The following is a 25,393-nucleotide window of genomic DNA, read 5'->3' on the forward strand; positions in this document are numbered from 1 at the left end:
TAAAAAAACAATTTAGTTTCTCCTGTACAATATGATGAATTGTATAGAAGATGTCATATTGCTGCCTAATATCCTGATGTAATGAGAACAGAGAATGTGTAATCCATAACCAAGAATGTTACATTCCTTACCAGAATGATCATAGCTCACTGTTGCCATGATAATCACGATGAATAGATAGAAACTCACAAGTAATTCCACTGAAGAGTAAGGAACTTGAACAACATACAAAGTGCAGTGAGAATCCACTTCCAACATTGACCCCAGGATTACTCCAATCCATTATGGCGTCTGAAGTCAATTTAAAGTATAAATTGTGGTATTTACAAGAAGACCAAGGAGTAAGAAGTTCAGATAATGACTGCCATGCATCCTTAAAGGTCTTTTTAGATAAAGTGACTGCATGTTGGAGGAGATATATTGCAGTGCAGGGTCACAGAACTGGAGCAGGACATCAGTTGGCTGGTACAGAATTGACTACAGCTGGTAAGAAATTGTCCCTGAATCTGGAGGTATGCGTTTTCACACTTCTGTACCTTTTGCGTGAGTGTAAACATGTATGCTTCCAGATTCAGGGACAGTTTCCTCCCAGCTGTTATCAGGCAACTGAACCATCCTATCACCAACTAGAGAATGGTCCTGAGCTACTATCTATCTCATTGGAGACCCTCGCACTATCTTTAGTCGGACTTCATTGGACTTTACTTGCACTAAACGTTATTTCCATTTATCCTATATCTGTATCCTGTGGACGGCTTGATTGTAATATAGATTTTCTGCTGTCTGGATAGCACGCAACAAAAAATCTTTTCACTGTACCTTGGTACATGTGACAATAAACTAAATTAAACTAAACTAAACATAAGCTGAGAGAAAGGCAGGATTTTGGGAGTGGGATTGTTGTTCATAAGACATAGGAGCAGAAGTAGGCTATTCGGACCATCAAATCAAATCCACCACTGAATCATAGCTGATCTATCTTTCCCTCGCAACCCCATTCTCCTGCCTTCTCCCCATAACGCATGACACCCTTAAGTGCCTGTCCCACCAGCATGCGTTTGCATGCGTCTAGCGCGACCAAACGTGGTGGCTTGAAGCATACAGCCTCGCGGGGCCGGTCCCACTTCAACCGCGGAGGCGTATGGAGTTGTGCGGGGCTGGTCCCGACATCATACTCACCAATCAGCTGGGCAGGAGGCGGGCCGACTGAATTTGGACGTCGCACGGCGTCGGGCGGTGACGTCATCGCACAATGGCACGCCGGGAGGTAATGTCATCGCGCAACGCCACGTGCTAGGCATACGCCGTCAAGACGCTGCGTACGGCGTCAAGACGTTGCGTACGACATCGAGACGTTGCGTACGCCCGTTGAGGCGCTGCGTACGGCCTCAATGCGGCTGCGGGCCGACAGGCCATTGTCGCGCGGGATTTCGGACAGTGCAAGATTTTTGGAGACCCGCGCGATGTCGGGACCAGCCGATACAACTTCATACGCCTCCGCCAATCGAAGTGGGACCGGCCCCGCGAGGCCATACGCCTCAAGCCACCATGTTTGGTCATGCTAGACGCATGCTATCGCATGCTGGTGGGACAGGCCCTTAACTAATCAAATATCTGTCTATCTCCGCCTTAAAAGTACCCAATGAATTGGCCTCCATGTCCGTTTGTGGCAATGAATTCCACTGATTCACCACCCTTCTGGGATGTTGAATGGGCAGAGGTTGGGGAACAGTGTGGACAGTATAGATTCCAGCCGCTGATCTGATAAATGTACAGGGCACAACATGGTTGGGATTCACCTTGCGGTTGGGGCAATTTTGTTTATTGGAGTTACAGTGCCTAAACAGGCCCCTTGCCCCACCAAGTCTGTGCCGACCAGTGTTCACCCCTCCTTACACTTGCGCTATCCTTATCCTACACACTCGGGGTCAATTTACAATTTTACCAAAGCCAATTAACCTACAAACCTGCGTGACTTTGGAGCATCGGAAGATACCGGCACACCCAGAAAAAACCTACATGTTCACAGGGAGAATGTACAAACTCCGTACAGACAGCACCTGAGGTCAGGATCGAACCCGGGACTTTGGCGCTGTAAGACAACGACTCTAACGCTGCGCCACTGTGCCGTCCTTGTTCTTGGAAGGGCTCAGATCAGGATTTGGTCACTATGCTCAGATACATGTGGTGGGAAGTGAAGATGCAGAATGTACATAGGGAGGCATTAAGGATATGAGCGAGAGAGAGGTGGTGTGGAATGCACTGTGTGTTGAACATTATTACTCTGGTCATTAGGGGTCAGACTCTAGAGGTGGAGAACAGATTGTCTTCATCTTTCTCCATTTCTCCATTGGAAATGGAGTTCTTGGGCTGGTGTATGTGAATGTTCAGTCTTGCCAGATCATAACCACTGGCTCATGTCATTAAGATCATCCTGAGTAATGAAACAATTCTGCATGGCAGTTTTAAAGCGCAGTATTCTGATCAGGTGAATATCATCACATCAATTGTTTTAGTGATCTTGGTTAAGGAATAAACATCAGCCAGAATATCAGGAGTCACCTCAGCACTCCCTGACATACTACCAGTTTAGTTTAGTTTAGAGATACAGCATGGATACAGGCCCATCGACCTACTGAGTCCGTGCCATAAAGCGATCACCCATACATTAGCTCCATCCTACACATTCGAGACAATTTACAGAGGCCAATTAACCTACAAACCTGAACGTCATTGAAGTCGGAGGAAACTCACGCAGTGCAGACAGTATCCATAGTCAGGTTCGAACTCGGGTCCTTGGAGCTGGCAGGCGGCATATCTACCGTGGCGCCACTGTGCCGCCTCTGCCTCAATGAAGATAGACACAAAAAGCTGGAGTAATTCAGTGGGTCAGACAGCATCTGTGGAGAAAAGGAATAGGTGACGTTTTGGGGTCGAGACCCTTCACCAGCATCTGCAGTTCCTTCCTACACATACAAGCTTCAATGAAGAAGGATCTCGACCCTAAACGTCACCCTTTCCTTCTCTTTAGAGGCGCTGCCTGTCCCGCTGAGTTACTCCAGCTTTTTGGTCAAGCTTCAGTGATGCAGAGGTGGCACAGTGGCACCACGGTAGATACACCGCCTGCCAGCTCCAAGGGCCCGAGTTTGAACCTGACTATGGGTATTGTCTGCTCTGCGTGGGTTTCCTCCAAGTGATGCTGAGCACGGATATAAGACAAGCTTCAGTGATGCTGAGCAAGGATGTAAGACAATCTGTAAGCTGTGTAGCAATGGCCGCACCCTGTAGCAATGCTTTGGTTTTATTTCACTCTCTCCTCCTTCCCCCGTACCTCAGCTAACTAGCGCAGGGACACACTTTGCTTGTTACTGTCATTCAATGCTTGACCAGCATCAAATATTGGATCAGTTTTAACACCATTATTAATGTACCTCACCATCTCATCCAAAAAGCTATGAAATGTAATCATGTTTACTCCAGGGTATATTGTGGCATTGACTTCCTCCTGGGTCATTCATCTGTAAAATACAATCCTGCCTGTTGTTCATTTTCATTCAGACCATGAAAGTGAGCATAACACATTTTGACCTGCACAGAATTTTCAGGATATTCCATAAGTACGGATTTTATTAATGGTAGGAGAATTAATGATATTTGCAATCAGAGGAATCAGGGGGCTCTTACACACAGATCACCGAAACCTAGCAACAAGGCACAGCAAGCAATTAGTGAAGCAAGCAGAATGCAAAAGTCCTTTATTGCAAGAGTACAAGATGAAGTAGATTTTAATGAAACTATTTCAGGCGCTTGCACGATTGGACCTAGGATATTGTGTAGCAGTCAGGTGTTGCTGCCAAAGGAAGGATAAACTTGTGAATATATGTTAATCATAAGTTATAATAACAGAATTAATCAATTCTGCCCATCAGGTCTACACCACCATTCAATCATGGCTGATCCATCTTTCCCTCTCAACCCTATTCTCCTGCCTTCTCCCCACAACTAATCAAGAATCTGACAATCCTTTCCTTAAAAATACCATTCTTTCTATCCAGAGATACGGCCTATCCCGCTGAGTTACTCCAGCATTTTGTGTTTATCTTCAGTGTAAACCAGCCTCTGCAGATCCTTCCTACACCTTAAAAATATGCATGACGTGCACTCCACAGCCATCTGTGCACTCCACAGCCATCTGTGGCAATGAATTCCAGAGATTCACCACCCACTCACTAAATAAATTCCTCCTCATCTCCTTTCCAAAGGAACGTACTTTTACTCTGAGGCTATGGCCTCTGGTCCTTGACTCTCCCAATAGTGGAAGCATCCTCTCCACATCCACTCTATCCAGGCCTTTCACTATTCGGAGGGGATGTGGGAGTACAATAAAAACTGGGATATCATGACAGTCCAATGAGGAGAGATTGAGCAGACTGTATACTAACAACTTTCCACACCTGTAGCATCCAGTTACCTGCCAGGCTTTGTCCTGCCCCATCTCTTTTCCAGCTTTCTCCCCCGCTCATCATAAAATCCATTAAAAAAAGATGTTGACCAACGTCACTTAACCTGGGAAGCTTGTATGGCCTTGACAAATGTGACCAATCTACCCCAAAACAACATGATTAATTCAACTCCCAACTATCTTCCCGGTTTCTTCCCCCCCCCCCCACAAATACAATCACTCTGAGGAAGGATTCTGACCTGAAACATCACCTATCCATGTTATCCAGTGATGCTAGAGGGCAGCACAGTGGCACAGCGGTAGAGTTGCTGCCTTAGCCTGAAACCCAGGTTCGACTACTGGTGCTGTCTGTACAGAGTTTGTACGTTCTCCCCGTGACCGCGTGGGTTTTCTCTCGAGGGCCGAAGGGCCTGTTTCCATGCTGCATCTCTAAACCAAAACTAAACCAAACTAAGCTACCTGACCCAACTCCAACACCTTATGTATTTTTCACCTATACTCGAGGCATAACTTTAAGTTGAGAGAGGTAATGTTTAAAGGAGATGTGTGGGGCAAGGTTTTTGCACAGAGGGTGATAGGTGCCTGGAACACACAGCTTGGCAGATAGGATAATGGTGTTTAACAGGGTTTTAGAAAGGCACAGAGATATGGATCATGTGCAGGCAAATGAGATTAGTTTATCAGCATTATGTTTGACATACATATTGTGAACCAAAGGGCATATTTCTGTTCAGTAGAGTTCTATAATTCTATATTCTATAATTTGGAACCATTATCCCAGAAGGTTGTGGAGGCTTAATTACTAAGTATATTTACGGCAGAGATCAGTTGATTTTAAGATATTAAGGAATAATGGAATAAGGGATTAATGCAGCTGAATTGAAAGTTTAACTGTGATCTTATTGTATGGTGGAAGTGGCAATACAATCCAATTGGCTTTTCTCCTACTATTTCTTCTGTTCTTATTCCTGAGAGGATATAAATGTTTTAATAAGGCTTATATGTGCCAGTAGGGAAGGCTTGCCCATTTGAAAGAAATGTTATAATGGCAGGATTTGTTAAAGTGTGTGAGGGTGGCCAATTCAATGGCACTTTATTGTTGCATGTGAATGAAAGGTACAATGAAATTCATTTCTGTATACAGTTCAGTACAAGTATCACTATTTAGAAGCACTTAATATATTTCAGATAAGCATTTCAGATCCAGAAGTGTATAGTAGGAGTATATATAGTGGGAGAATATACAGAGTCACCAGATTTGGCATCATTTTCAAGTCCCAGTTGTTATAGGTATGGAGTTCTTAACCAAACCAGTCTGAAAAAGGGTCTCGACCCGAAAATATCACCCATTCCCTCTCTCCAGAGATGCTGCCTGTCCCGATTAGTTTCTCCAGCATTTTGTGTCTACTGACCATGAAGGCTTGTTTTCCTGGCAGCATTGCAGGGTTGCCCTGGCCAAACTTTGCTGTAGGTGTCCTCCACCGCTCTGTGCCGCTGCAGGCTACGTGTCCAGTCCACGGGGAGCCCCTTGGAGCAGCGTCCAGTCCAGCCGAGCCCCAGGCTGGTGCAGGGCCTCCAGCGGCCTACTCCACCGTCAAGTTGGACCGCACTGCCTCCCACAGCCTGTCCGCCCAACGGCTCTCCATCTAACTCTCTCCGCTCTGGTCCAGGGGCCAGGCTCAGTGGCCTCCCTCTCTAGGCATTTTGTGTCTTCCTTTTATAGAACAACTTCTGCTGTTCCTTGTTTCTCCTGCAATAACTCATCCAGTTTACCATGTCCCAGTTTGAGAAATCCCATTTTATGTAATGGATTGATAGGGCCAGGATAAAGAGGTGAAAAATAATGTCAATCTGATCAATATGTTGTTATGCAAACTGGTCTCATTGTCTTTGCTGCAATGCTTACAAGCCATCATCTTTATTGAGTAGCAGTCCAAAGAATTCAAGGTCTCAGAATGGAGTTTATTGAAGGGACATCTCTTTTGTGCAGAGTTCATCCTTGTTTAAGTAAGGTGCCACTCAGTAGGAAGTGCAGAGAATTTCTATTGAGCCATTGACATTATAGAGCCAATAATTAATTCAGTAAAATGTTAAATTCAGTACAAGTCGATCTGCACAATGGGATCATGCAGAATTTGGGCACTCCAGGCTGATCATCTACTTAGTTTATCACCGTTAAAATCAAAATGCGCTGAGAGATATTTAGGTTGCATTTGGGAATCATATTTCGCAGGATCCTTATTAGAGTCATATTTCATTTAGCAAGTTAGGTCAGCACAGTGAAGCTGCTGGTAGAGCCACTGCCTCACACGCCAGAGACCCGTGTTCAATCCTGACCTCGGGTGCTGTCTGTGTGAAGTTTGCATGTTCTCCCTGTGACCACATGGCTTTCCTCCGGTGCTACGGTTTCCTCCTACATCCCAAAGACTAGCGGGTTTGTAGGTTAATTGGTCTTTGTGAATTAGCTTTGGTGTGATTCTACAGAGGAAGGGGATCAGTCCACCTGAAAGAACAAAGTCATCCTGTTCCTAGATGTACATAGGGTCCATCAGTATGAGTCCAAGTGCCTGTGACCCTCTCCCAAGACATAAAGATCCATCAATCAGGGCATCTTTATTGAAGACTCGACTTAGTGGGACCCGTTGGGTCCCAGTCACATGGGAGGCCTGGTCCCCCAACGCAACCCATTCCCCAACACAATATTCCACCACTCACCCGTTCCTCCAACGCAACACCTTCCCCAATGCAATATCCCACCTCTCCCCCATGGCTCTTCCCCCGTTCTCCGAGCTTACTCCCAGTTGTGGGGGCGGGTGGTTGTAGGGGGTTGTGGGGAGGAGAGGGTTGTGGGGGAGGGGTGGTTGTGGGGAGGGTTGTGGAGGAGGAGGGGTTGTGGGGGAGGGGGGTTGTGGGAGACGGAGGGGTTTTGGAGGAGTGGGGCGTGGGCAGCGGGACTTTTGGGCAGGGGTGTGCGTGGGCAGCAGGATGTGTGTGTGTGTGTGTGTGTGTGTGTGGTGGTGTGTGTGTGGGTGTGTGTGTGTGTGTGTGGGGGGGTGTGTGTGTGTGTGTGGGTGTGTGTGTGTGTGTGTGGGCGCGCGTGGGTGTGTGCGTGTGTGGGGGTGGGGGTGGGTGTGCGTGTGGGTGGGAGTGTGTGTGGCGGGAGTGTGTGGGTGGGGTGTGTGGGCGGGGGGTGTGGGAGGGGTGTGGAAGTGGGGGGGGGGGGGTGTGTGGGGGGGGAGTGTGTGGGCGGGGTGTGTGGGGGGGGTGTGGGGGGGGTGTGTGGGGGGGGTGGGGTGGGGGTGGGGGTGTGTGTGGGGGTGTGTGTGGGTGGGGGGTGGGGCGGGGGTGTGGGGGAGGGTGTGTGGAGGGGTGTGTGTAGGCAGATGGGTGTGGGCAGGGGGGCCTGTGAGGGGGGGCTGTGTGGGCGGGGGGGGGGGGGGGAGTTGTGGGGAGAGAGGGGTGTGGGGGCGGGGGGGAGTGAGCTAGGAGAAAAGACGGGGATGAGCCTTGAGGGGGAGGGGGGCATCACAGCGGGGGGGGGGGGGGGGGGGGGGGGGGGGGGGGAGGTGCCAACGAGGGGGACCAGAGGAGTAGTGGCTGAAATTGGTTGTGTGATGGGGACACAGTGGGCGCTGGTCGCTGGTCGTTCTCCTCCGCCAGGATCACAGTCTCCGCTTTCCATTTGGCGATATCTCCGACTCAGGGCTGGGTCTCGCACACTGGGCTGCGATGGGTCTCTGATGCTGGGCTGCTGCTTGAGGCGAGGCGGGTCAGGGCAGGGCTGGGCTGGGCTGCTGCTTGGGGCTGGGCTGTTTCGGGTTCCTACGAAAGTCCGGTTGGAAATCTCCGCCAGCCACCCTCAACTCCAGTAAATACGCGATGGCGCAGAAAGGGGAGGACCATCCGGAGGAGTGACAGAGGAAGACACAAATCCGTGCAACGCCGACTGGCAGGAGAAGAGACGATCTGCGCACGCGCGTTTTTAAGATGTTTAAACCTCGCTAACGTTTACGACATTCAACCTATCGGAACGAAACTTGGTGCAATTGCAGCGGAGGAGAATGGTGAGTGAACTGGCAAAAACTCGTAGCGCTATCGCAAACCATTTTTGAGCAAATGGAAAGACCGCCGAACCGGAAGATAACAAGATCAGAGTTTTAGTTATGTATAGATGGACGGTGGCTGGTAGAGCTGCTGTAACACAGTTCCGGAGCCTGGGTTCAAGCCTGACCTCAGCTTTTGTCTGTGTGGAGTCAGCACGTTCTCGCTGTGTCTGCATGGAATTCCTTTGGATGCTCCGGTCGGTTCCCTCCCACATCCTAAAGATGTGAGGCTTTGTAGGTTAATTGGCCTCTGTAAATTGTCCCCAGTGTGTGGGGAGTGGATGCAAAAGTGAGATAACGGAACTAGTGTGAGCGGGTGATCGATAGTCAGCATGGTCTCAGTGAGCCAGAGGGCCTGTTTACCTGCTGTTTCTTTCAATCAATATGCTCAAATATGGCAACATTTCTGAAAAGGTTCTGAAAAACATCTGAAGAAGGAACATGAAGTCAACAGAAAATGCAAAACAGAGAAAGACACTTATGAAAGCAAAATAAAATCATTTCTTGTGACATATGTATTTTTGTTGGCCTGTCGAATTGTGACTGCACAGAAATGTAATTACAGGTTGGCTGTTAATCAAGAAAAATATATTGATAAAGTTTATTACTTTCCAATGTTTTATTCTCATCTAATTTTGTTTGAAGTTGTAGATTAATGTGGGTTAAGATGAGAATCTCTGCTTTGCAATGTGTATTCGGGATAACACTAGGAATTATGCCAATGTGAACTCAGAAAGCCATCTTGAGAAGTGATGATGATGTTGAGGGAAGAAATTAAGAGCTGGGGAGGAATTACATTCTTGAACTTGTACCTAATAATGACATGGGAGAGAAGGAGATCAGAAATGTTATATTGGGAATGGCTGGAGAGTATCTATTGCATATATATAGTATACTAGACCAAGGGGGAGGGGGGTGGAGGCCAATGGGGGGGGGGGGGTGCGTTGGAGGGGATGTGTGGGGGGGGGGGGGGGCAGAGGATAAGGGGAGAGAGAGAGGGGAGAGAGGTGTAGAGGGGGGAGGGGGAGGGAGGGAGGGGGGAGATGGAGGGAAAGAAGAGAAGGGGGAGAGGAGGGGTGAGAGAGGAGGGGGGGGAGGAGAAGGGAGAGGGGGAGAGGGGGGGAGGATGGAGGGAAAGAGAGGGGGGGGAGGAGGGGAGAGAGAGGAGGGGGGGGAGAGGAGAGAGGGAGGGGGAAGGAAGGGGGAGGGAAAGGGGAGGGAAAGGGGGGGGAGGGAGAAGGGGTGGGGGGGAGAGGAGGGGGGGGAGAGAGGAGGGAAGAGGGGTGGAGAGGTGGAGGAGAGAGGGGGGAAGGGGGGAGAGAGAAGGAGGGGGGGGGAGAGAGAATAGAGGGCAGAGAGGAGGGGGGAGAGAGGATCGGGGAGGGGGAGAGAGAGTAGAGGGGCAGAGAGGAGGGGGGGAGAGAGAGGAGAGAGGATCAGGGAGGGAGTAGTGGATAGGTGGGGCAGGGGAGAAGGAGGAGGAAGAGAGTGGGGGGTAGAGGGGAGGGGAAGAGAGAGTAGAGGGGAGAGAGGGGGAGAGAGGAGTGGGGTAGAGAGGAGGGGGGAGAGAGGAGGATGGGAGCCGGGTGAGCGAGGGTGCTGTAAAAAGCGGAGAGAAATAACAAGAAATAATTAACCAAATTTTCAGATGAGGCGATTTTCGACATCATGAGGTAAATCTCTACCGGAATATCACCATTAACGCATCGGGTTTTCGAGAAGATTTGATTCACATGCAAGCAAATATAATAATGATCAGAGTTTTATAAGTATGTAGATATATAGCAGATGTAACACTAAGGCATAGTCGGCTAAGCACCAATACATATATTGCATATAGAGTATATAGTATATATATAGTGTATATAGTAAATATTGCGTGCAGTTCTAGCTGCCCCCACTACAGGATAGATGTGTGAGGCTTTGGAGAGGGTGCAGATGAGGTTATCCAAAGTGCTGCCTGGATTAGGTAGTAGTTCTCTGCAATGCGCAGTTTCGGAATACAATGATCAGATAATGGAGTGCACGTGAGACCACGTTAGGTCCCGCTAAATCGGCAGCAAATGTGAAGTGCAAATATTTGGTTTCTTTTGTCAATTCAATAAACAGCGTTGTTGCCACTTAATCTCCAGAGTCAACACAGCATTGGAACTGATATTGCAAAACTGGGCTTCAAAATGGATATAACCTCCCACAATCATCTGCAAACAACATTTTGTCATTCAAAGAGAAAAATAGACTTTTTTTTCGCCACAGACACCAGTAAGTAACTTATGGGTCTGTCCCACTTAGTCGACTGTTTAGGCGACTGCTGGAGACTGCAGTTGCCACATGGTCGCCAAATGTTCGCGGGTTGTTGCCGGGGAGTCGCCTTCATGGTCGTGAGAAGTTCCCGCATTCTGGGAACTAGTCACGGCCCTCATTATGGTCACCATGAATTTTTCAACATGTTGAAAAATTAGCGGCGACCAGAATGAAGCCGCCATGGAGAGTAGCGAGAATTCTCGTACCGTAGGTGGGTCGCCGGGAGGTCCTAGTGGGTTGCCAGGAGGTCGAAGATTCTCTGAGGTTCTCGTAGGTTGTAGCTGGCTCTGACCGGTGAATTTCATTGGCTCATTGGGGAAAAAAAGGTGAGCAGTAGTTTTCAGAACCAAGGATCACCGACCGTTAATGTTAAATGTCCGCCGAGCTTCACAGCCATGTATCTCTGGCTTCTTAAAACTTGTCTCCACTCCTTCTAACCCCCCTCTCCTCCCCTATTTTAAAGGACTTACCATACACTGTGCTTTAGCCGTCTTTTTGCAACTCCTATTCATCGCGGTGTGTGCCTGTTTCACATTGGCTTTGCACCATGTGATTTTTTTTTAGACAGCGTCCCCCCGCTTGCTCTGTCCCCCGCCTGCATAACGGGCTGGTGAAGGAAGCGATGTGTTTGCGTGTGTGTTCCACTCTGACAGTCGCCGTTCCAGCGGCCAGTTTTTCAGGCGACTGCCGGGAACTTGACAGTCGCCGGCAGTCCGCTGAAAAATCGCCCAAGTGGGACAGGCCCATTACGCTTCTCTCAAGATACTACATGTGTAGAAGGGGACTAGAGAGAAGCAGCAGCACAAGGCAGGCTGACCAAGAGTGGACACAATGTGCCAGAGTAACTCAGTCAGTCAAGCAGCATCTCTGGAGAGCATGGAAAGGCGAAGCTTTGGTTTGAGACCCTTCTTCAGACTTCAGATGTCATGGATGCTGCCTGACCGCTGGTGATGCTGTTAAGGGTTACCTCTCTTTGGGAACTTTGGGCAGAGTGGAGGGGTAGCATGGGAATAGTAGCAGCTATTAACGTGAACCCAGGCAAGATTCAACAGCGAGTGAGCGGCACCTCGGACAGGGCAACTTGGTCGGCATGGTTACATTGGGCCTATTACTGTGCTGTATGTGGGAGTCATATAGTCATAGAGCATGGAATCAGGCCCATAGTATGTGGGATAGAACTAGTTGAGTTTAGTTTATGGTCACGTGTACCGAGGTACCGTGAAAAGCTTTTGGTGCATGATAGCCAGTCAGCGGAAAGACAATACATGATTACAATCGAGCAATCAACAATGTACAGATACATGATAAAGGAAATAACTTGAATAACGTTTAGTGCAAGATAAAGTCCAGTAAAGTCCGATCAAACATAGTCCAGGGGTCTCCAATGAGGAGAACTGGTGTGCAGATGATAAATTGCCGGTGTGACTTAGTGGGTCGACGAGCCTGTTAGAAAACTGAAAGCTGCTATCTACCGTTGGTTACAATACTGGATTCAGATCAAGCCATGAAATTATATTTAGATGAAGCAGGAAGCTTAATTGCCACTGTTTGAGCTTGACAGACAGCACACTCAATGCCTGGTCTCCCTGTAACTAATAAATAAGCAGCAGGGATTCTAAACTCCCTCTAATGAGTAATTGCACTGTCTGCAATTGAATGTTTAGACCCTGTGGCTATATCTGGTTGAATAATCTGAAGAGTGCTCGACAAACAATTTACAATTGGATTATTGTCTTCTTAACTTCTTGTGTACATAAAATTGAGGAACATACAGAAAACAAAGTCAAGCTGAGAATGTTGTTCTCAGATAGGAATAATCGTCCTTTTTCAGTAGAATATTCACCAATTGTGAGTTATCCCGGTGTTCCTGTGCATTACCAGAAAAACTCAGACTTTGTTCCTCACGGTTGTGTATTCTGTGGCACCAATACTGTCCATCTGCCTTCAATTTGAAAACCGTAGGACGGAAGTCCTTTTTGTCATTGAAATGTTGATGAAAAAATTGCCCCTAAGTTAATTATAGAACATGGAACATTGAACAGTACAGCAGGAACAGTCCCTTCGGCCACCAATGTCTATATTGAACATGATGCAAAGATTCAATGATTCAATATAACATAAGGGCTATTAATGATGTACTGCCGTCACCGCAGAACCTCAAACAATGGGTAGATGGGGACCCGGCGTGTCCCTTGTGTTCAGAGGTGGAAACATTGAAGAACATTTTGTCAGGATGTAGGACTAGTCTTTCTCAGGGTCGGTATACTTGGCGACATAACCAGGTGTGGAACGTGCATAGCTGCAGCAATTGAGAGGAGGGGAGCACAAGTGAATTCAGTAGGCATCAGGACTGAGAGTGTAGCGATTCATTTTGTCCGTGAGGGAGAGAAAGGTAGAGGAGGGAAGCTTGCAGATAGGCATGAGTCAGGTCAGTTACGGGGAGCCAATGATTGGGAGATGCGGGTAGATTTGGGAGGAAAGCTTGTTATTCCTGCAGGAAATAATTGCTATTAGTTTGAGGCCTGATATAGTGTTATGGTCGTTAGTCAGTGGATAGTGTATTTTATAGAACCAAGGGTGATATTTGTGGTGTTACAAGCTTAATGATGAGCTACGATTAGTGGAAGATAGGATACCAGAACCAACTGTTGAGCCTTCCAAAGGTGTCGTGGGCCTAACTCAACGAAACATCAATGAAGGGAGGTGCCCACTTGATAACCCTAATGATATACTTGCATCTACAGGATTAGTTTTTTTCTATGAGCTAATTAATATGTAGGTAGCTGGGGTTTTTTTGCATATGGAGTCATTTATTGTAAGTTGGCATAGTTAATTAGATAGTTAGATAATACTTTGGCTTTGGGCTTGGTTTTCTTAGTTGAGCACTTATCCTGGATGTAGTACTTTATGTTTTAATTGTAATATAATTTATCGTCACATGTATAGTGCAATTCTTTGGTTTACATGCAAACTGGTAAAATCACACGGGGTAGACAGAAATGCTGGAGAAACTCAGCGGGTGTGGCAGCATCTATGGAGCGAAGGAAATAGGCAACATTTTGGGTCGAAACTCTTCTTCAGACTGATGTGCGGGTGGGGGAGGGGGCGGGAAGAAGAAAGGAAGAGGTGGAGCCAGTGGGCTGAGGGAGAGCTGAGAAGGGGAGGAGAAAGTAGGGACTACCTGAAATTAGAGGTCAAAAAGTGTAACATCACACTATAGATAAACACAATCATAGATAAGTACAAATATGTAACAATTGTAGTGTGAGAATAGTGGACTTCATCAAGGCAGGCTAAAAAGTTGCACCATTTCTGGCACCAACTTATCCCCTTCAAGGTTCTTAATAGTACAGAGTCTAATCTTGGTTTTAAAGGCCTGTTGTCCTGGTGGCAGCACTGGGTCGGTGTTGCAGAGGTTTACCTGGCCTGGTGATACTCTCTTCTGGCTCCACATGATCTGTACCCTTCCATTCCCAAAAGCCTCTAAAACACCACTATCTGCCTCCACCTCAGGCAACACATTCCAGGCATCCACCACTGTTGTCTAAACGAGTTGCCCTTTAGACATTGCCCTTTTCTACCCTATCTATGTCTCATAATTTTGCATACTTCTATCAGGTCTCCCCTCAGCCATTGGCATTCAGAGAAAGCAAGATCATCTCTGACCCCTCTCACCCTGTCCACAAACAAGTTGAATCACTTCCCTCTGGAAGGCGACTCCAGACTGTCAAAGCTGCCACATCCAGGCATAAAAACAGTTTTTTTCCATGAGTAGTAGCTCTACTCAATAATCAAAAATCTGTAGCCTCCTTTTGCTCTGGTATTTTATTTAATTCACATGTTTAATCGATAATGTTTTATTATTAATATTTAATGTTTTATGTGTCATTCCTAACTGTCACTGTATGTCATGCTGTCACTTGCGGGCGGAGCACCAAGGCAAATTCCTTGTATGTGAATACGTGGCCAATAAACGTATTCATTCATTCATTCAAAACTGTCCAATCTCTCCTTACAGCTAATTTAGTATTCAGTCAGTATTCAGTATTTATTTAATATCATTTTCACTGAGTACTTGCATACACAGAGGAAACGAAAAAAACGTTACTCGATCAGGTTCCATTCAGTGTAGTTAGTAAAAAAAAGGATAAATACATAGCGCTTTAAAAACAAATTAAAATTACCATGTCTAAAAACAGAAAGTAGGCCTAAAATTTACAATAGAATAAAACAGACATTCCGATCGACAGTGGCTTTACTTTGACAGGTGCCTAGCTGTCAAAGTATGGACGAGGTTGAATGTGTTGGTGAACGATATTTGGGGAGGGGACACAGTCCGTTAATCAATCTTATTGCCTGTGGGAAGAAGCTGTGGAGCATCCTGCTGGTTTTGCAGCTGATGCTCCTGTACCTCTTCCCAGATGGCAGAATGGAGAAGATGTGGTGTGATGGGTGGTAGGGGTCCTTGATGATGGAGATGGCTCTACTGATGCTCCGCTTCTTGGAGATCTCCAACAGGAAAGGTAGTGGGGCACCAATGATCCTGCTGGCTGTCTTCACTATCCTGTTGAGTTGATATTGTTCCTAAGCCTTGCAGTTCCCAAACCAGGAAGTGATGCCGTAGGTCATTATGCTTTCGATGGTGCCCCTGTAGAAGGTCCTTAGATGAGCAGTAGGGAGACCTGCTTTCCTAAGTCTTTGGAGAGGGTGGAGACGTTGCTGAGCTCTTTTGATCACTGCTGTGGTGTTGGTCGTAGAGGTCAGGTCATCCGCCAGGTGGAGTCCTAGGAATACCCTCTAATCGAGACATCATTCTGGTAAACCTTTTCTCCACCCTTTCCAAAGCCTCCTGTATTGGGGCAACCAGAACTGCTCGCAATACTCCCAATGCTTCTTAATCAAAGTCCTATCAAGCTGTATCATGACTTCCTTACTCGTATACCCAATTCCCAAACCAATGAAGGCAAGCATACCAAATGCCTTTGTTACCACCCTGTCTAATTAAGTTGCCACTTTCAGAGAATTAAGGACTGGGATCCCAAGAAACCTCTATTCCCCTTAATTTCAATAATTGTGCTATAGATTTCTGTTGATCACATTGAAGGTAAATATGGTTCTGAATCAACAGACAGGAGGTTAAAATTCACATTATAATCATGAGTAGGAAGGAACTGTGGATGCTGGTTTATACCAAAGTTAGACACAAAATGCTGGAGTAAATCAGTTGGTCAGGCAACATCTCTGGAGAAAGGGAATAGGTGACGTTTCAGGTCAGAACCCTTCTTCATATCTGCTTTTGTGCTAACTGACAAAGTGCCCAACCTCTTCTCACTCACAGTTTTACAGTTTTCTCCACACTTTCACCTTTCACAAACCACCCCCAATCCTCCCCTTCTCTTTGTTGACTTTTGCTGAATGTTGGCTAATGACTGAATGTCTACTACAAACCCAATGATTCCCATGTGTAGACACAAATTGCTGGAGTAACTCAGTGGGTAAAGATCTGCTGTGAATGGAGGAATGCAGATCATGTGGAGCCAGAAGAGATTAGTTTATCCTGACACTGACAGTATCACCAGTGCCAGGTAAACCCCTGCAACACCGACCCAGTGCACCTCTGGAGGAAAAGAATCGTTGACTTTCAGGTCAGGCTCCTTCTTCAGGCTGAAAGTAGAGGTTGGAGCGGGGGTGGTGAAGAACTTGTGGCGAGAGAAGACCAAGACTAATCAGGGCCAGCAACAAATGATCTCAGGAAGGGAGGTGCCCTGTGAGCCCCATTGTTGGCTGGGGAAGGTGTGATCTCAAGAGGGAAACAATGTGGTGAACTGTGGAACTGGTTAAATGGCTAGGGTGGAGGTAGAGGGCAAGGGGAGGGGAAGGGAGTGTAAATGATATGATACAATAGTAATTTTCTTAAAATTAGAGAATTCAACGTTCATACCACTGAGTTGTAAGCTACCTTGCTTACACTGACTCCCATCCCCCGTCCACTTTCCTCCATGTAATGTGTGTTTCAGGAGAACCCTGCACTTCTGGTTAATTCCCATTAATACTCCCTCCTCCTTTAACCTTGTTATCATCTAATCTCCATCCCTCAATTGTTCAATAGTCATTTTGTTGCCACATGTATCTAGGCAGAATTAAATGCTTTGTTTTGCATGCAATCCTGTAAAACCATTCCATACATATGCACAATCATACATAAAGCAGGAGTGCAGTGATGTAGTGTTGAAAAAATAGTAGATCTCTTCTGAGTCACCACATTTCCAGAGCAACCTTGTAGCTTTCAAGTACCAAAGTCTAAAACATGTTGAGTCTTATCCTGCCCCCATTGTCCTAGTGTTGGCACTGCATCAATGAGTAGTGGTCAGCCTGGTCTGGCGATAACCCTCCCAAATGAAAAGTCATTGACATGACAAAATGACTCTTTCTTGATCTCCATAAATGCTGACTAACCTGCGGAGTGTATTAACACAATTTCTGTTTTTATTTCAGATTACCCAACAATGGTAGAATTTAACTTTTATAAAATGTAGCCACAGCTGCCTTATTCCTTTTCGCCCCTTCAATTTTTAGGTCCATGGATCATTACAACCTGTGGTGCAAGTGGCCCCAAAGGACCGACACAGACTCAATGCAACAATGCGTACCGCAATACAAATACATCTGTGGTGGTCGTGGCTGGTAGAATTTGGCAAGGCATTCAGAAGTGGAGAGTGCCATCAACCGACACGTACAAGTAAGTGTAGACCTCCTTGCTTCAAAATTCACCTTTGAAACAGGACCAAGCATTTATTGTCAATTACTTTAACCATTGAGATGGTATGTGTCTTCATGTTAAATAGGCTCTGAACTACATAGACTTGGGGCATAACGTTTTGACTTTGCACTACTATTGTTTGTTTCTTTGGTTTTATATATATATATATATATATACAGGTATATATATATATATATATATATATATATATATATATAAATATATACACATCCGCGTGTGTGTGTGTCTATATGTATGCACACAAACACACACACATGTATATATATCTATATATATATATAGTGCATTCACAAAGTATTCAGACCCCTCACATTTTCAACATTTTGTTTCGTTACAGTCTTATTTTAAAATTGATTAAATTCTTTTTTTTTTAATCATCAATCTACACACAATACCCCAGAATGAAGAAGCGAAAACAGGTGTTTAGAAAAGTTTGCAAAGTAATTAAAAAGAAATAACAAATATCATATTTACATAAGTATTAAGATCCTTTGCTATGACACTCAAAATTGAGCTTAGGTTCATCCAGTTTCCATTGATTATCCTTGAGATGTTTCCACAAATTGATTGGAGTCCACCAGTGGTAAATTAAATTGATTGGATATGATTTGGAAAGGCACACACCTGTCTATATAAGGTCCCACAGTTGACAGTACATGTCAGAGCAAAAACCAAGCCATGAAGACGAAAGAATTGTCCGTAGGCCTCCGAGACAGGATTGTGTCGAGACACAGATCTGGGGAAGGGTATAAAACAATTTCTGCAGCATTGCAGGTCCCGAAGAGCACAGTGGCCTCCGTCATACTTAAATGGAAGAACTTTAGAACCACCAGGACTCTTCATAGAGCTGGCCGCCCGGCCAAACTGGGAGAAGTCGGGGAGAAGGGCCTTGGTCAGGGAGGTGACCAAGAACCCGATGGTCACTCTGACAGAGCTCCAGAATTCCTCTGTGGAGATGGGAGAACCTTCCGGAAGGACAACTATATCTACAGCACTCCACCAATCAAGTCTTTATGATAGAGTGGCCAGACAGAACCCACTCCTCAGTAAAAGGCACATGACAGCCCGCTTGGAGTTTGCCAAAAGGGTTGTTTTCTCTGGTGCTCTGGTCTGATGAAATCAAGATTGAACTCTTTCGCCTGAATGCCAAGCATCACATCTGGAAGAAACCAGGCACGCTCATCACCTGGTCAATACCATACCTACGGTGAAGCATGGTGGTGGCAGCATCATGCTGTGGGGATGTTTTTCAGCGGCAGGACTGGGAGACTAGTCAGGATCGAGGGAAAGATGAACGGAGCAAAGTACAGAGAGATCCTTGATGAAAACCTGCTCCAGAGTGATCTGGACATCAGACTGGGGCAGAGGTTCACCTTCCAACAGGACAATGACCCTGAGCACACAGCCAAGCCAACACAGGAGTGGCTTTGTGACAAGTCTGTGAATGTCCTTGAGTGGCCCAGCCAGAGCCCAGACTTGAACCCGATCGAACATCTCTGGAGGAACCTGAAAATAGCTGTGTATCGACGCTCCCCACCCAACATTTCAGGGCTTGAGAGGATCTGCAGAGAAGAATGGAAGAAATTACCCAAATACAGGTGTGCCAAGCTTGTAGCGTCATACCCAAGAAGACTTGAGGCTGTAATCGTTGCCAAAGGTGCCTCAACAAAGTACTGAGAGGGTCTGAATACTTATGTAAATGTGATATTTCAGTTATTTCTTTTTAAATTACTGCAAAAATTTCTAAACACCTGTTTTTGCTTTTTTATTATGGGGTATATAGATAGTGTGTGGATTGATGAAAAAATAATGAATTTAACCCATTTTAGAATAAGCTGTAATGTAACAAAATGTGGAAAAAGAGAGAGACAGAGACACAAAGTTCATTGGCTATATTTAAGAGGGAGTTAGATGTGGCCCTTGTGGCTAAAGGGATCAGGGGGTGTGGAGAGAAGGCAGATACAGGATACTGAATTGGATGAGCAGCCATGATCATATTGAATGGCAGTGCAGGCTCGAAGGGCCGACTGGCCTACTCCTGCACCTATTTTCTATGTTTCTATGTTTCTAAAAGCTGTAGTTACTCAGCAGGACAGGCAGCATCTCTGGAGAGAAGGAATGAGTGACGTTTCGGGTCGACACACTTCTTCAGACTCAGATATTTATATATATATATCCTGAAACAGAACAGTGAAATTCTTACTTGCAGCAGCACGACAGATATGTACACATAGTACCCTGTAAAATCCGTAATAAATGACAAATATATATATATTTGTTATATATACTAAACACATACACTATATTCTATACTATTACTAAAACTCTTCGTCTTGTTTGTGGCTGTATGTGTATGTGCCAATTTCCTATTTTCCTCCAAACGCTAGGCACAGCCTTCCCATTTTCACACATTCTACTCGCATTTCCCGTCGAGGAGATAAACATCTTCCCGTCGCATTCCCACCTATATTTCCCGCACTTTTTAATCGTTGAAAGTTTTTTAAAAAGCCATAAAACTCGCCCAATTCGGTAAAAAAATCCTGAGTGACGTCACAATCGACTCGCAAGGCAGGACGGGACACTCCGGGAGGGAGGGGCACTCCAGCGCACTCACGTGGCGGCTGCTGCCGGCGCACGATGGGGAGGGTGGGGCTGGAGTGAGAGCTGAGCCCGGGGCTTGGGTTGGGGCCGTGACCTCCGACACCCGACACCTGGTGGCGAAGGTGGTGCCGCGGGCCCTGGCTAGAGCCGAGCCTGGTGCTCAAGCTGGAGTGAGAGCTGAGCCCGGGGCTTGGGTTGGGGCCGTGACTGCCGACACCCGACATCTGGTGGCGAAGGTGGTGCCGCGGGCCCTGGCTAGAGCCGAGCCTGGTGCTCAAGCTGGAGTGAGAGCCGAGCCCGGGGCCGAATGAAAAGCCGTTGCCTGAACCAAGTCAGGGCCGGGTCGTGCGCGTGAACCAGGCCAAGTTCCAGGCCCTGGCGCTGCCTACCTGGGTAGGCTCTGGGGAAGGGAATGGGAGTGAGGGGAGGATGATGAGGGAAATGAGGAGGAGGGGGGTGGGGAGTGGGATGGTAGAGGGAGATGGAGGCGGGGAGGGTGAAGGATGAGGGAGATGCCCCCTCCCTATCTACTCACTCCCACCCTCTCTACCCGCCTCCCTCTCTACCTCCCTCCCTCTCCCTCACCTCGCCCTCTCCCTCTTTACCCCCCTTCCTCTCTACCGCCTTCCTCTCTACCCCCTCCCTTGCCCTCACCCTCCCTCGCCCTCTCCCTCCCCCTCCCTCCCTCCCCCCAACTCTACCACCCTCCCCTTTCTCTCTACCCCTCTCCCTCTCTTTCCCTCCCTCTCTCCCTTCCTCTCTTTCCCTCTCCCTCTACCCCCCTCCGGCTACCCTCCCTCTCTACTCCCTCTCCCTCTCTACCCCTTCCCCAACCCTCTCTCCCCCTCTCCCGCTCCCCCCCTCTATCTCTCTACCCCCCCTCCCTCTCTACCACCCCTCCCTCTCTACCACCCCTCCCTCTCTACCACCTCTCCCTCTCTAGGGATTGAAGAGGGAGGGTGAAGAGGAAGGAGTGCTGGGGGATGAGGAGGAATGAGCCGCACCTGCGCAGATGGGACCTATGCGTGAGTGGTGCAATATTCCATTAGGGGAATGACTTCCGTTGGGGGAACAAATGAGTGATGGAATCTTACGTTGGGGGAGCAGACCCAATGGGTATGCACTTAGCCTGCACTGTAATGCTTCCATCTTTTTTGTCATAACAGGGCCGCGTCTGCATAGTTAGGAGCTATGGGTGAGTGGTGGAATATTGCATTCAGGGACCAGCCCTCCCGTGTGATGCCGCCCGCCTCTCCACCCCCACCCCCCCCCCCCCCCCCCCCCCCCCCCCCCCCCCCCCCCCCCCCCCCCCCCTGGCCTTGGGGGACTTGGTCTAGTGTATATATATATACATATGTGTGTGTACATATATACATCCAAATTACTAAAAGTCTGATCTTGACCACGTCCTGTTGCTCTGTATATTGATTTTAGAAAAAAAACGCTGCCACTTACTGCTGTGATTTTTGGCCACTTACTCAGAGTCCCCCTCCGTTGCGCAGGACAAGAGGATTTTTCCCGTCGATGAAAAATAAAAGTTATTAATATTTAAAAATTGTTGAGATTCTCTCACCTGTAGGCCATGCCCCTTCCGGAGGGAGTATAAAACCCCGAACTGTTGAGTGCCTCAGTCAGTCTCTGCAAGATGGGGGAGCGAGCGGGCCACGTCTCTCAGTCTGAGCTGTGAATAACACTGAACACATGTTTACTAAACTGTGAGTGGTTTTACTGACCTGTCAGTGCCCTTAATGTGGTTTGAAAATGTAATTTGGAAATGCTAAAGCTATGTTGCCTTTGGTTTGGAAATGCTAAAGCTGTGTTGCCTTTGGTTTGGAAATGCTAAAGCTGTGTTGCCTTTGGTTTGGAAATGCTAAAGCTGTGTTGCTTTTGGTTTGGAAATGCTAAAGCTGTGTTGCTTTTGGTTTGGAAATGCTAAAGCTGTGTTGCCTAATTAAAGTTGCCTTGCCTAATTAAAGTTGCCTTGCCTTCCATATAATTAAAAGTCTAACATTGACCACTTGGGAGGGGTGGGGGGGTGATGGAATCGGTGTTCGGCACGATGAGCACCACGAGTTTCAACGAGCTGGTGGAGAAGATCTCTGAGAGGGCCGTGAGGGTGAGTTACTGCAGTGGGGGCGGAGGAGATGGTCGCAGTCATACACCCGGGGTGATGGGTAGATGGGACCGCCATTGCCGCAGAGGGCAGGCGGGGTAGAGGGGTGAGATATGGGACCAGGGCCTCCACTGACCCCCCCCCCCCCCCCCCCCCCCCCCCCCCCCCCCCCCCCCGTAGCCGCCGCCAATGGTGGGGGAGACGGAAAACAAGTTACTGTGAAGAGGGGAGAGAGAGGTTTGTGAGTGAGGCGGGAGAGGCCGCGGTACAAGAAGGGGTGTTGCCGTCCCGGCCATGGCGTTGACTGACAGGAGAGACCATTCTGCGCATGCGCGGTTTAACTTTTTTTTTAAACCTTATTAACTTTTCAAATATACCATCGATCGGAACAAAACTTGTTGCAGCACAGGAGAATGGTGAGTAAGGTGGCGAAAAATTGTAGCATTTTTGCGCAAAAAGAAAAACGCTACCAGTAAGAATTTCATTGTTCCATCTCGGGGCATATGACAGTAAAACAATCTCGACTCTTGATCCACTCTAATCTCAAGGATGTAATTTACCCCGGCTCTGAAAGATCTTTTTTTGTAGAGGTGATTCATTTAATTGTATCACATGAGTTATTTCTTCTCTGTTCACTGAATATGTTAATTCCTCTTCTCTTAAACAACTTGCTCATCAACAACCAGAATGAATGATCTAGTTCTGTTCCTCCTGACCAATGGTCAACATAGACACAACGTGCTGGAGTAACTGAGCGAGTCAGAGAGCATCTCGGGGGAAAAGGATTACGTGACGTTTTGAGTCGGGGCCCCTTCTTCAGACTCAAAAAGGAATAGGTGGAATTTTGGGTCAGAATGCTTCCTCAGTTCCAACCTGAAATATTACCTATTCCTTTTCTTCAGAGTTGTTATTATTGGAAGACTCAGTAATGCAATTCCATGTGTTAGACCCTAATGATTAGACTCTCTCATGTTGGACATGGCCACTGTGACATAAATGTTCCCAGCCCACTCCTGGATCATGCTACATGCAGACTGTTGTCAATGAAATTGAACATTGTGCAACAATGTACAGAAAGAAAGAGGGGGGAAAAAAAGCTCAGATTTCAGAACAAAAAGAAAGGTATAATTAAGATGCAAGAAATATTCAATTAAAAATCTTCTGAACAGTTTGCAACCTGAAGGAACAAAATTCCACACTCATTATTGTTCACTTTCTGGGCTAATGGCATTAACGATTGTCATGTCGCATAATTAATCCATTTTATCACTAAACTTTATCTTCGTGGCAAGCTTAATGGACACTTAATGTGCAAATGCAGCGACTCCATAAAAATCACCAAGGTTAAAGGGTGAGACAGCAATTTCCCTTGGCTAATGGGGGTGCAGTACAATTAGACCACAAATTGTTATGATTCACAATTCACGCAAAATCTTTTCCTTGCTGCAAGCAAGTGGCTGCTTTGTGCAATATAAAAAAATATCCATTCAGCAGGCAGCATTTATTTTCTCTCTGCAAAACATGTCACATTGCCTTTTATAACCTATACGGTACATAAGGTCTTAAGTGATAGGAGTAGAATTAGGCCATTCGGCTCATCAAGTCTACTCCACCATTCAATCGTGGCTGATCTATGTCTCCATCCTAACCCCATTCTCCTGCGTCCTTCCCATAACTTCTGACATTAAAAATATCCACTGACTTTGCCTCCACAGCTTTCTGCGGTAAAGAATTCATACAAGATCTGAATAACACTGCCACATATACATATTTTGAGCTGACATCAATCCATTTGATACATATATGTATAACATGTTGTTATGGTGCCAGTAAATTTCTATCTATTGGGCTGAGGATACTGCAGCCATCTCTCAGTGAATGTAACGCAGTCATGTTGATAGTGCAAACAAACTGATTTAGCTCCCCGTCACGGACAACAAGTGCTTCCTTCAGGATTTTGATTGCTTTGAAAAGCAGGAAATTGGATAATGTATTTGCATGTTTAGTGCAGGGATCCTGCTGTCTGTCCTTGGCTGTGATGGCCCTCTGACACCATTCATCTGTTCTCAACGCCTGTTACTCTTAAATCAAAATGTTCTGGCACTGCAGAGTGAAATGATATTTCCACTGTTGCTGGATGTTATTCAAGAGGACAAGAGCCGAAAACAAAGATGGACACGACTTTAATGGCATGTTAGCAATTACGTATTGGTCATTTTTTTCATGTTTAAAAACGGGGATGATCTGTGAGCTATCATAAGACATACGTACATCTATGATCGACAAATAGAAAATGCTGAGGGCATTCAGCAGAGTTAATTGAATTGATTGAAAAATACAGCACGGAATCAGGACCTTCGTGTCCATGCCGACCATCGATCACCCGTAGACACTAGTTTGATGTTATCCCACTTTCTCATCCACTCCCTACACATTTACAAAGCCCAATTAAAGCATTCTAGGACCACAGGACACTGCTTCAGAACAAAAGGATGTATCTTTAGAAAAAAGATGAGGAGGAATTTCTTCAGCCAGAAGGAGGTGAATCTGTGGAATTCATTGCCTCAGACGGTTGTGGAGTCAAGTCATTCAGTAATTTTAAACAGGAGATTGGTAAGTTCTTAATTAGTAAGGATGTCAAAGATTCAGGGGAGAAGGCAGGAGAATGGAGTTGAGAGGGAAGGATGTGAGGAAGAATGTGCTGCCGGAGAGGGTCCATCGCAGATTTACGAGAATGATCCCAGGAATATTTGGGTTAATGTATGATGATCATTTGACGGCATTGGGTTTTTTATGCGCTGGAGTTCAGAAGGATGAGGGGACACCTCATGGAAATTTACCGAATAGTGTAAGGCCTGGATAGAGTGGATGTGGAGAGGATGTTTCCACAAATCACAGACCAATAGGCTGAACCTCAGAATAAAAGGTGTACCTTTAGAAAGGAGCAGAGGAGCAATTTCTTGAGTCAGAGGGTGGTGAATTTTGGAAATCATAGCCACAGATGGATGAGGATGCCAAGTCATTGGGTG

The 25,393-nt window shown here is 46.6% G+C and overlaps 1 protein-coding gene across 1 annotated transcript in view; it reads left to right on the forward strand.

The window, feature by feature from the left end:
- LOC129699874 (ALK tyrosine kinase receptor-like) overlaps positions 1–25,393 on the forward strand; it is a 265,553-nt gene that overhangs the window by 103,306 nt on the left and 136,854 nt on the right. The window contains exon 4 of the mRNA XM_055640014.1: positions 17,446–17,608. Within this exon, the coding sequence (XP_055495989.1) occupies positions 17,446–17,608 (163 nt within the window). The remainder of the gene's footprint in view (positions 1–17,445; positions 17,609–25,393) is intronic.

Source organism: Leucoraja erinacea, chromosome 8, assembly GCF_028641065.1.
Source record: "Leucoraja erinacea ecotype New England chromosome 8, Leri_hhj_1, whole genome shotgun sequence".
In the NCBI taxonomy this organism is placed as follows: domain Eukaryota; kingdom Metazoa; phylum Chordata; class Chondrichthyes; order Rajiformes; family Rajidae; genus Leucoraja; species Leucoraja erinaceus.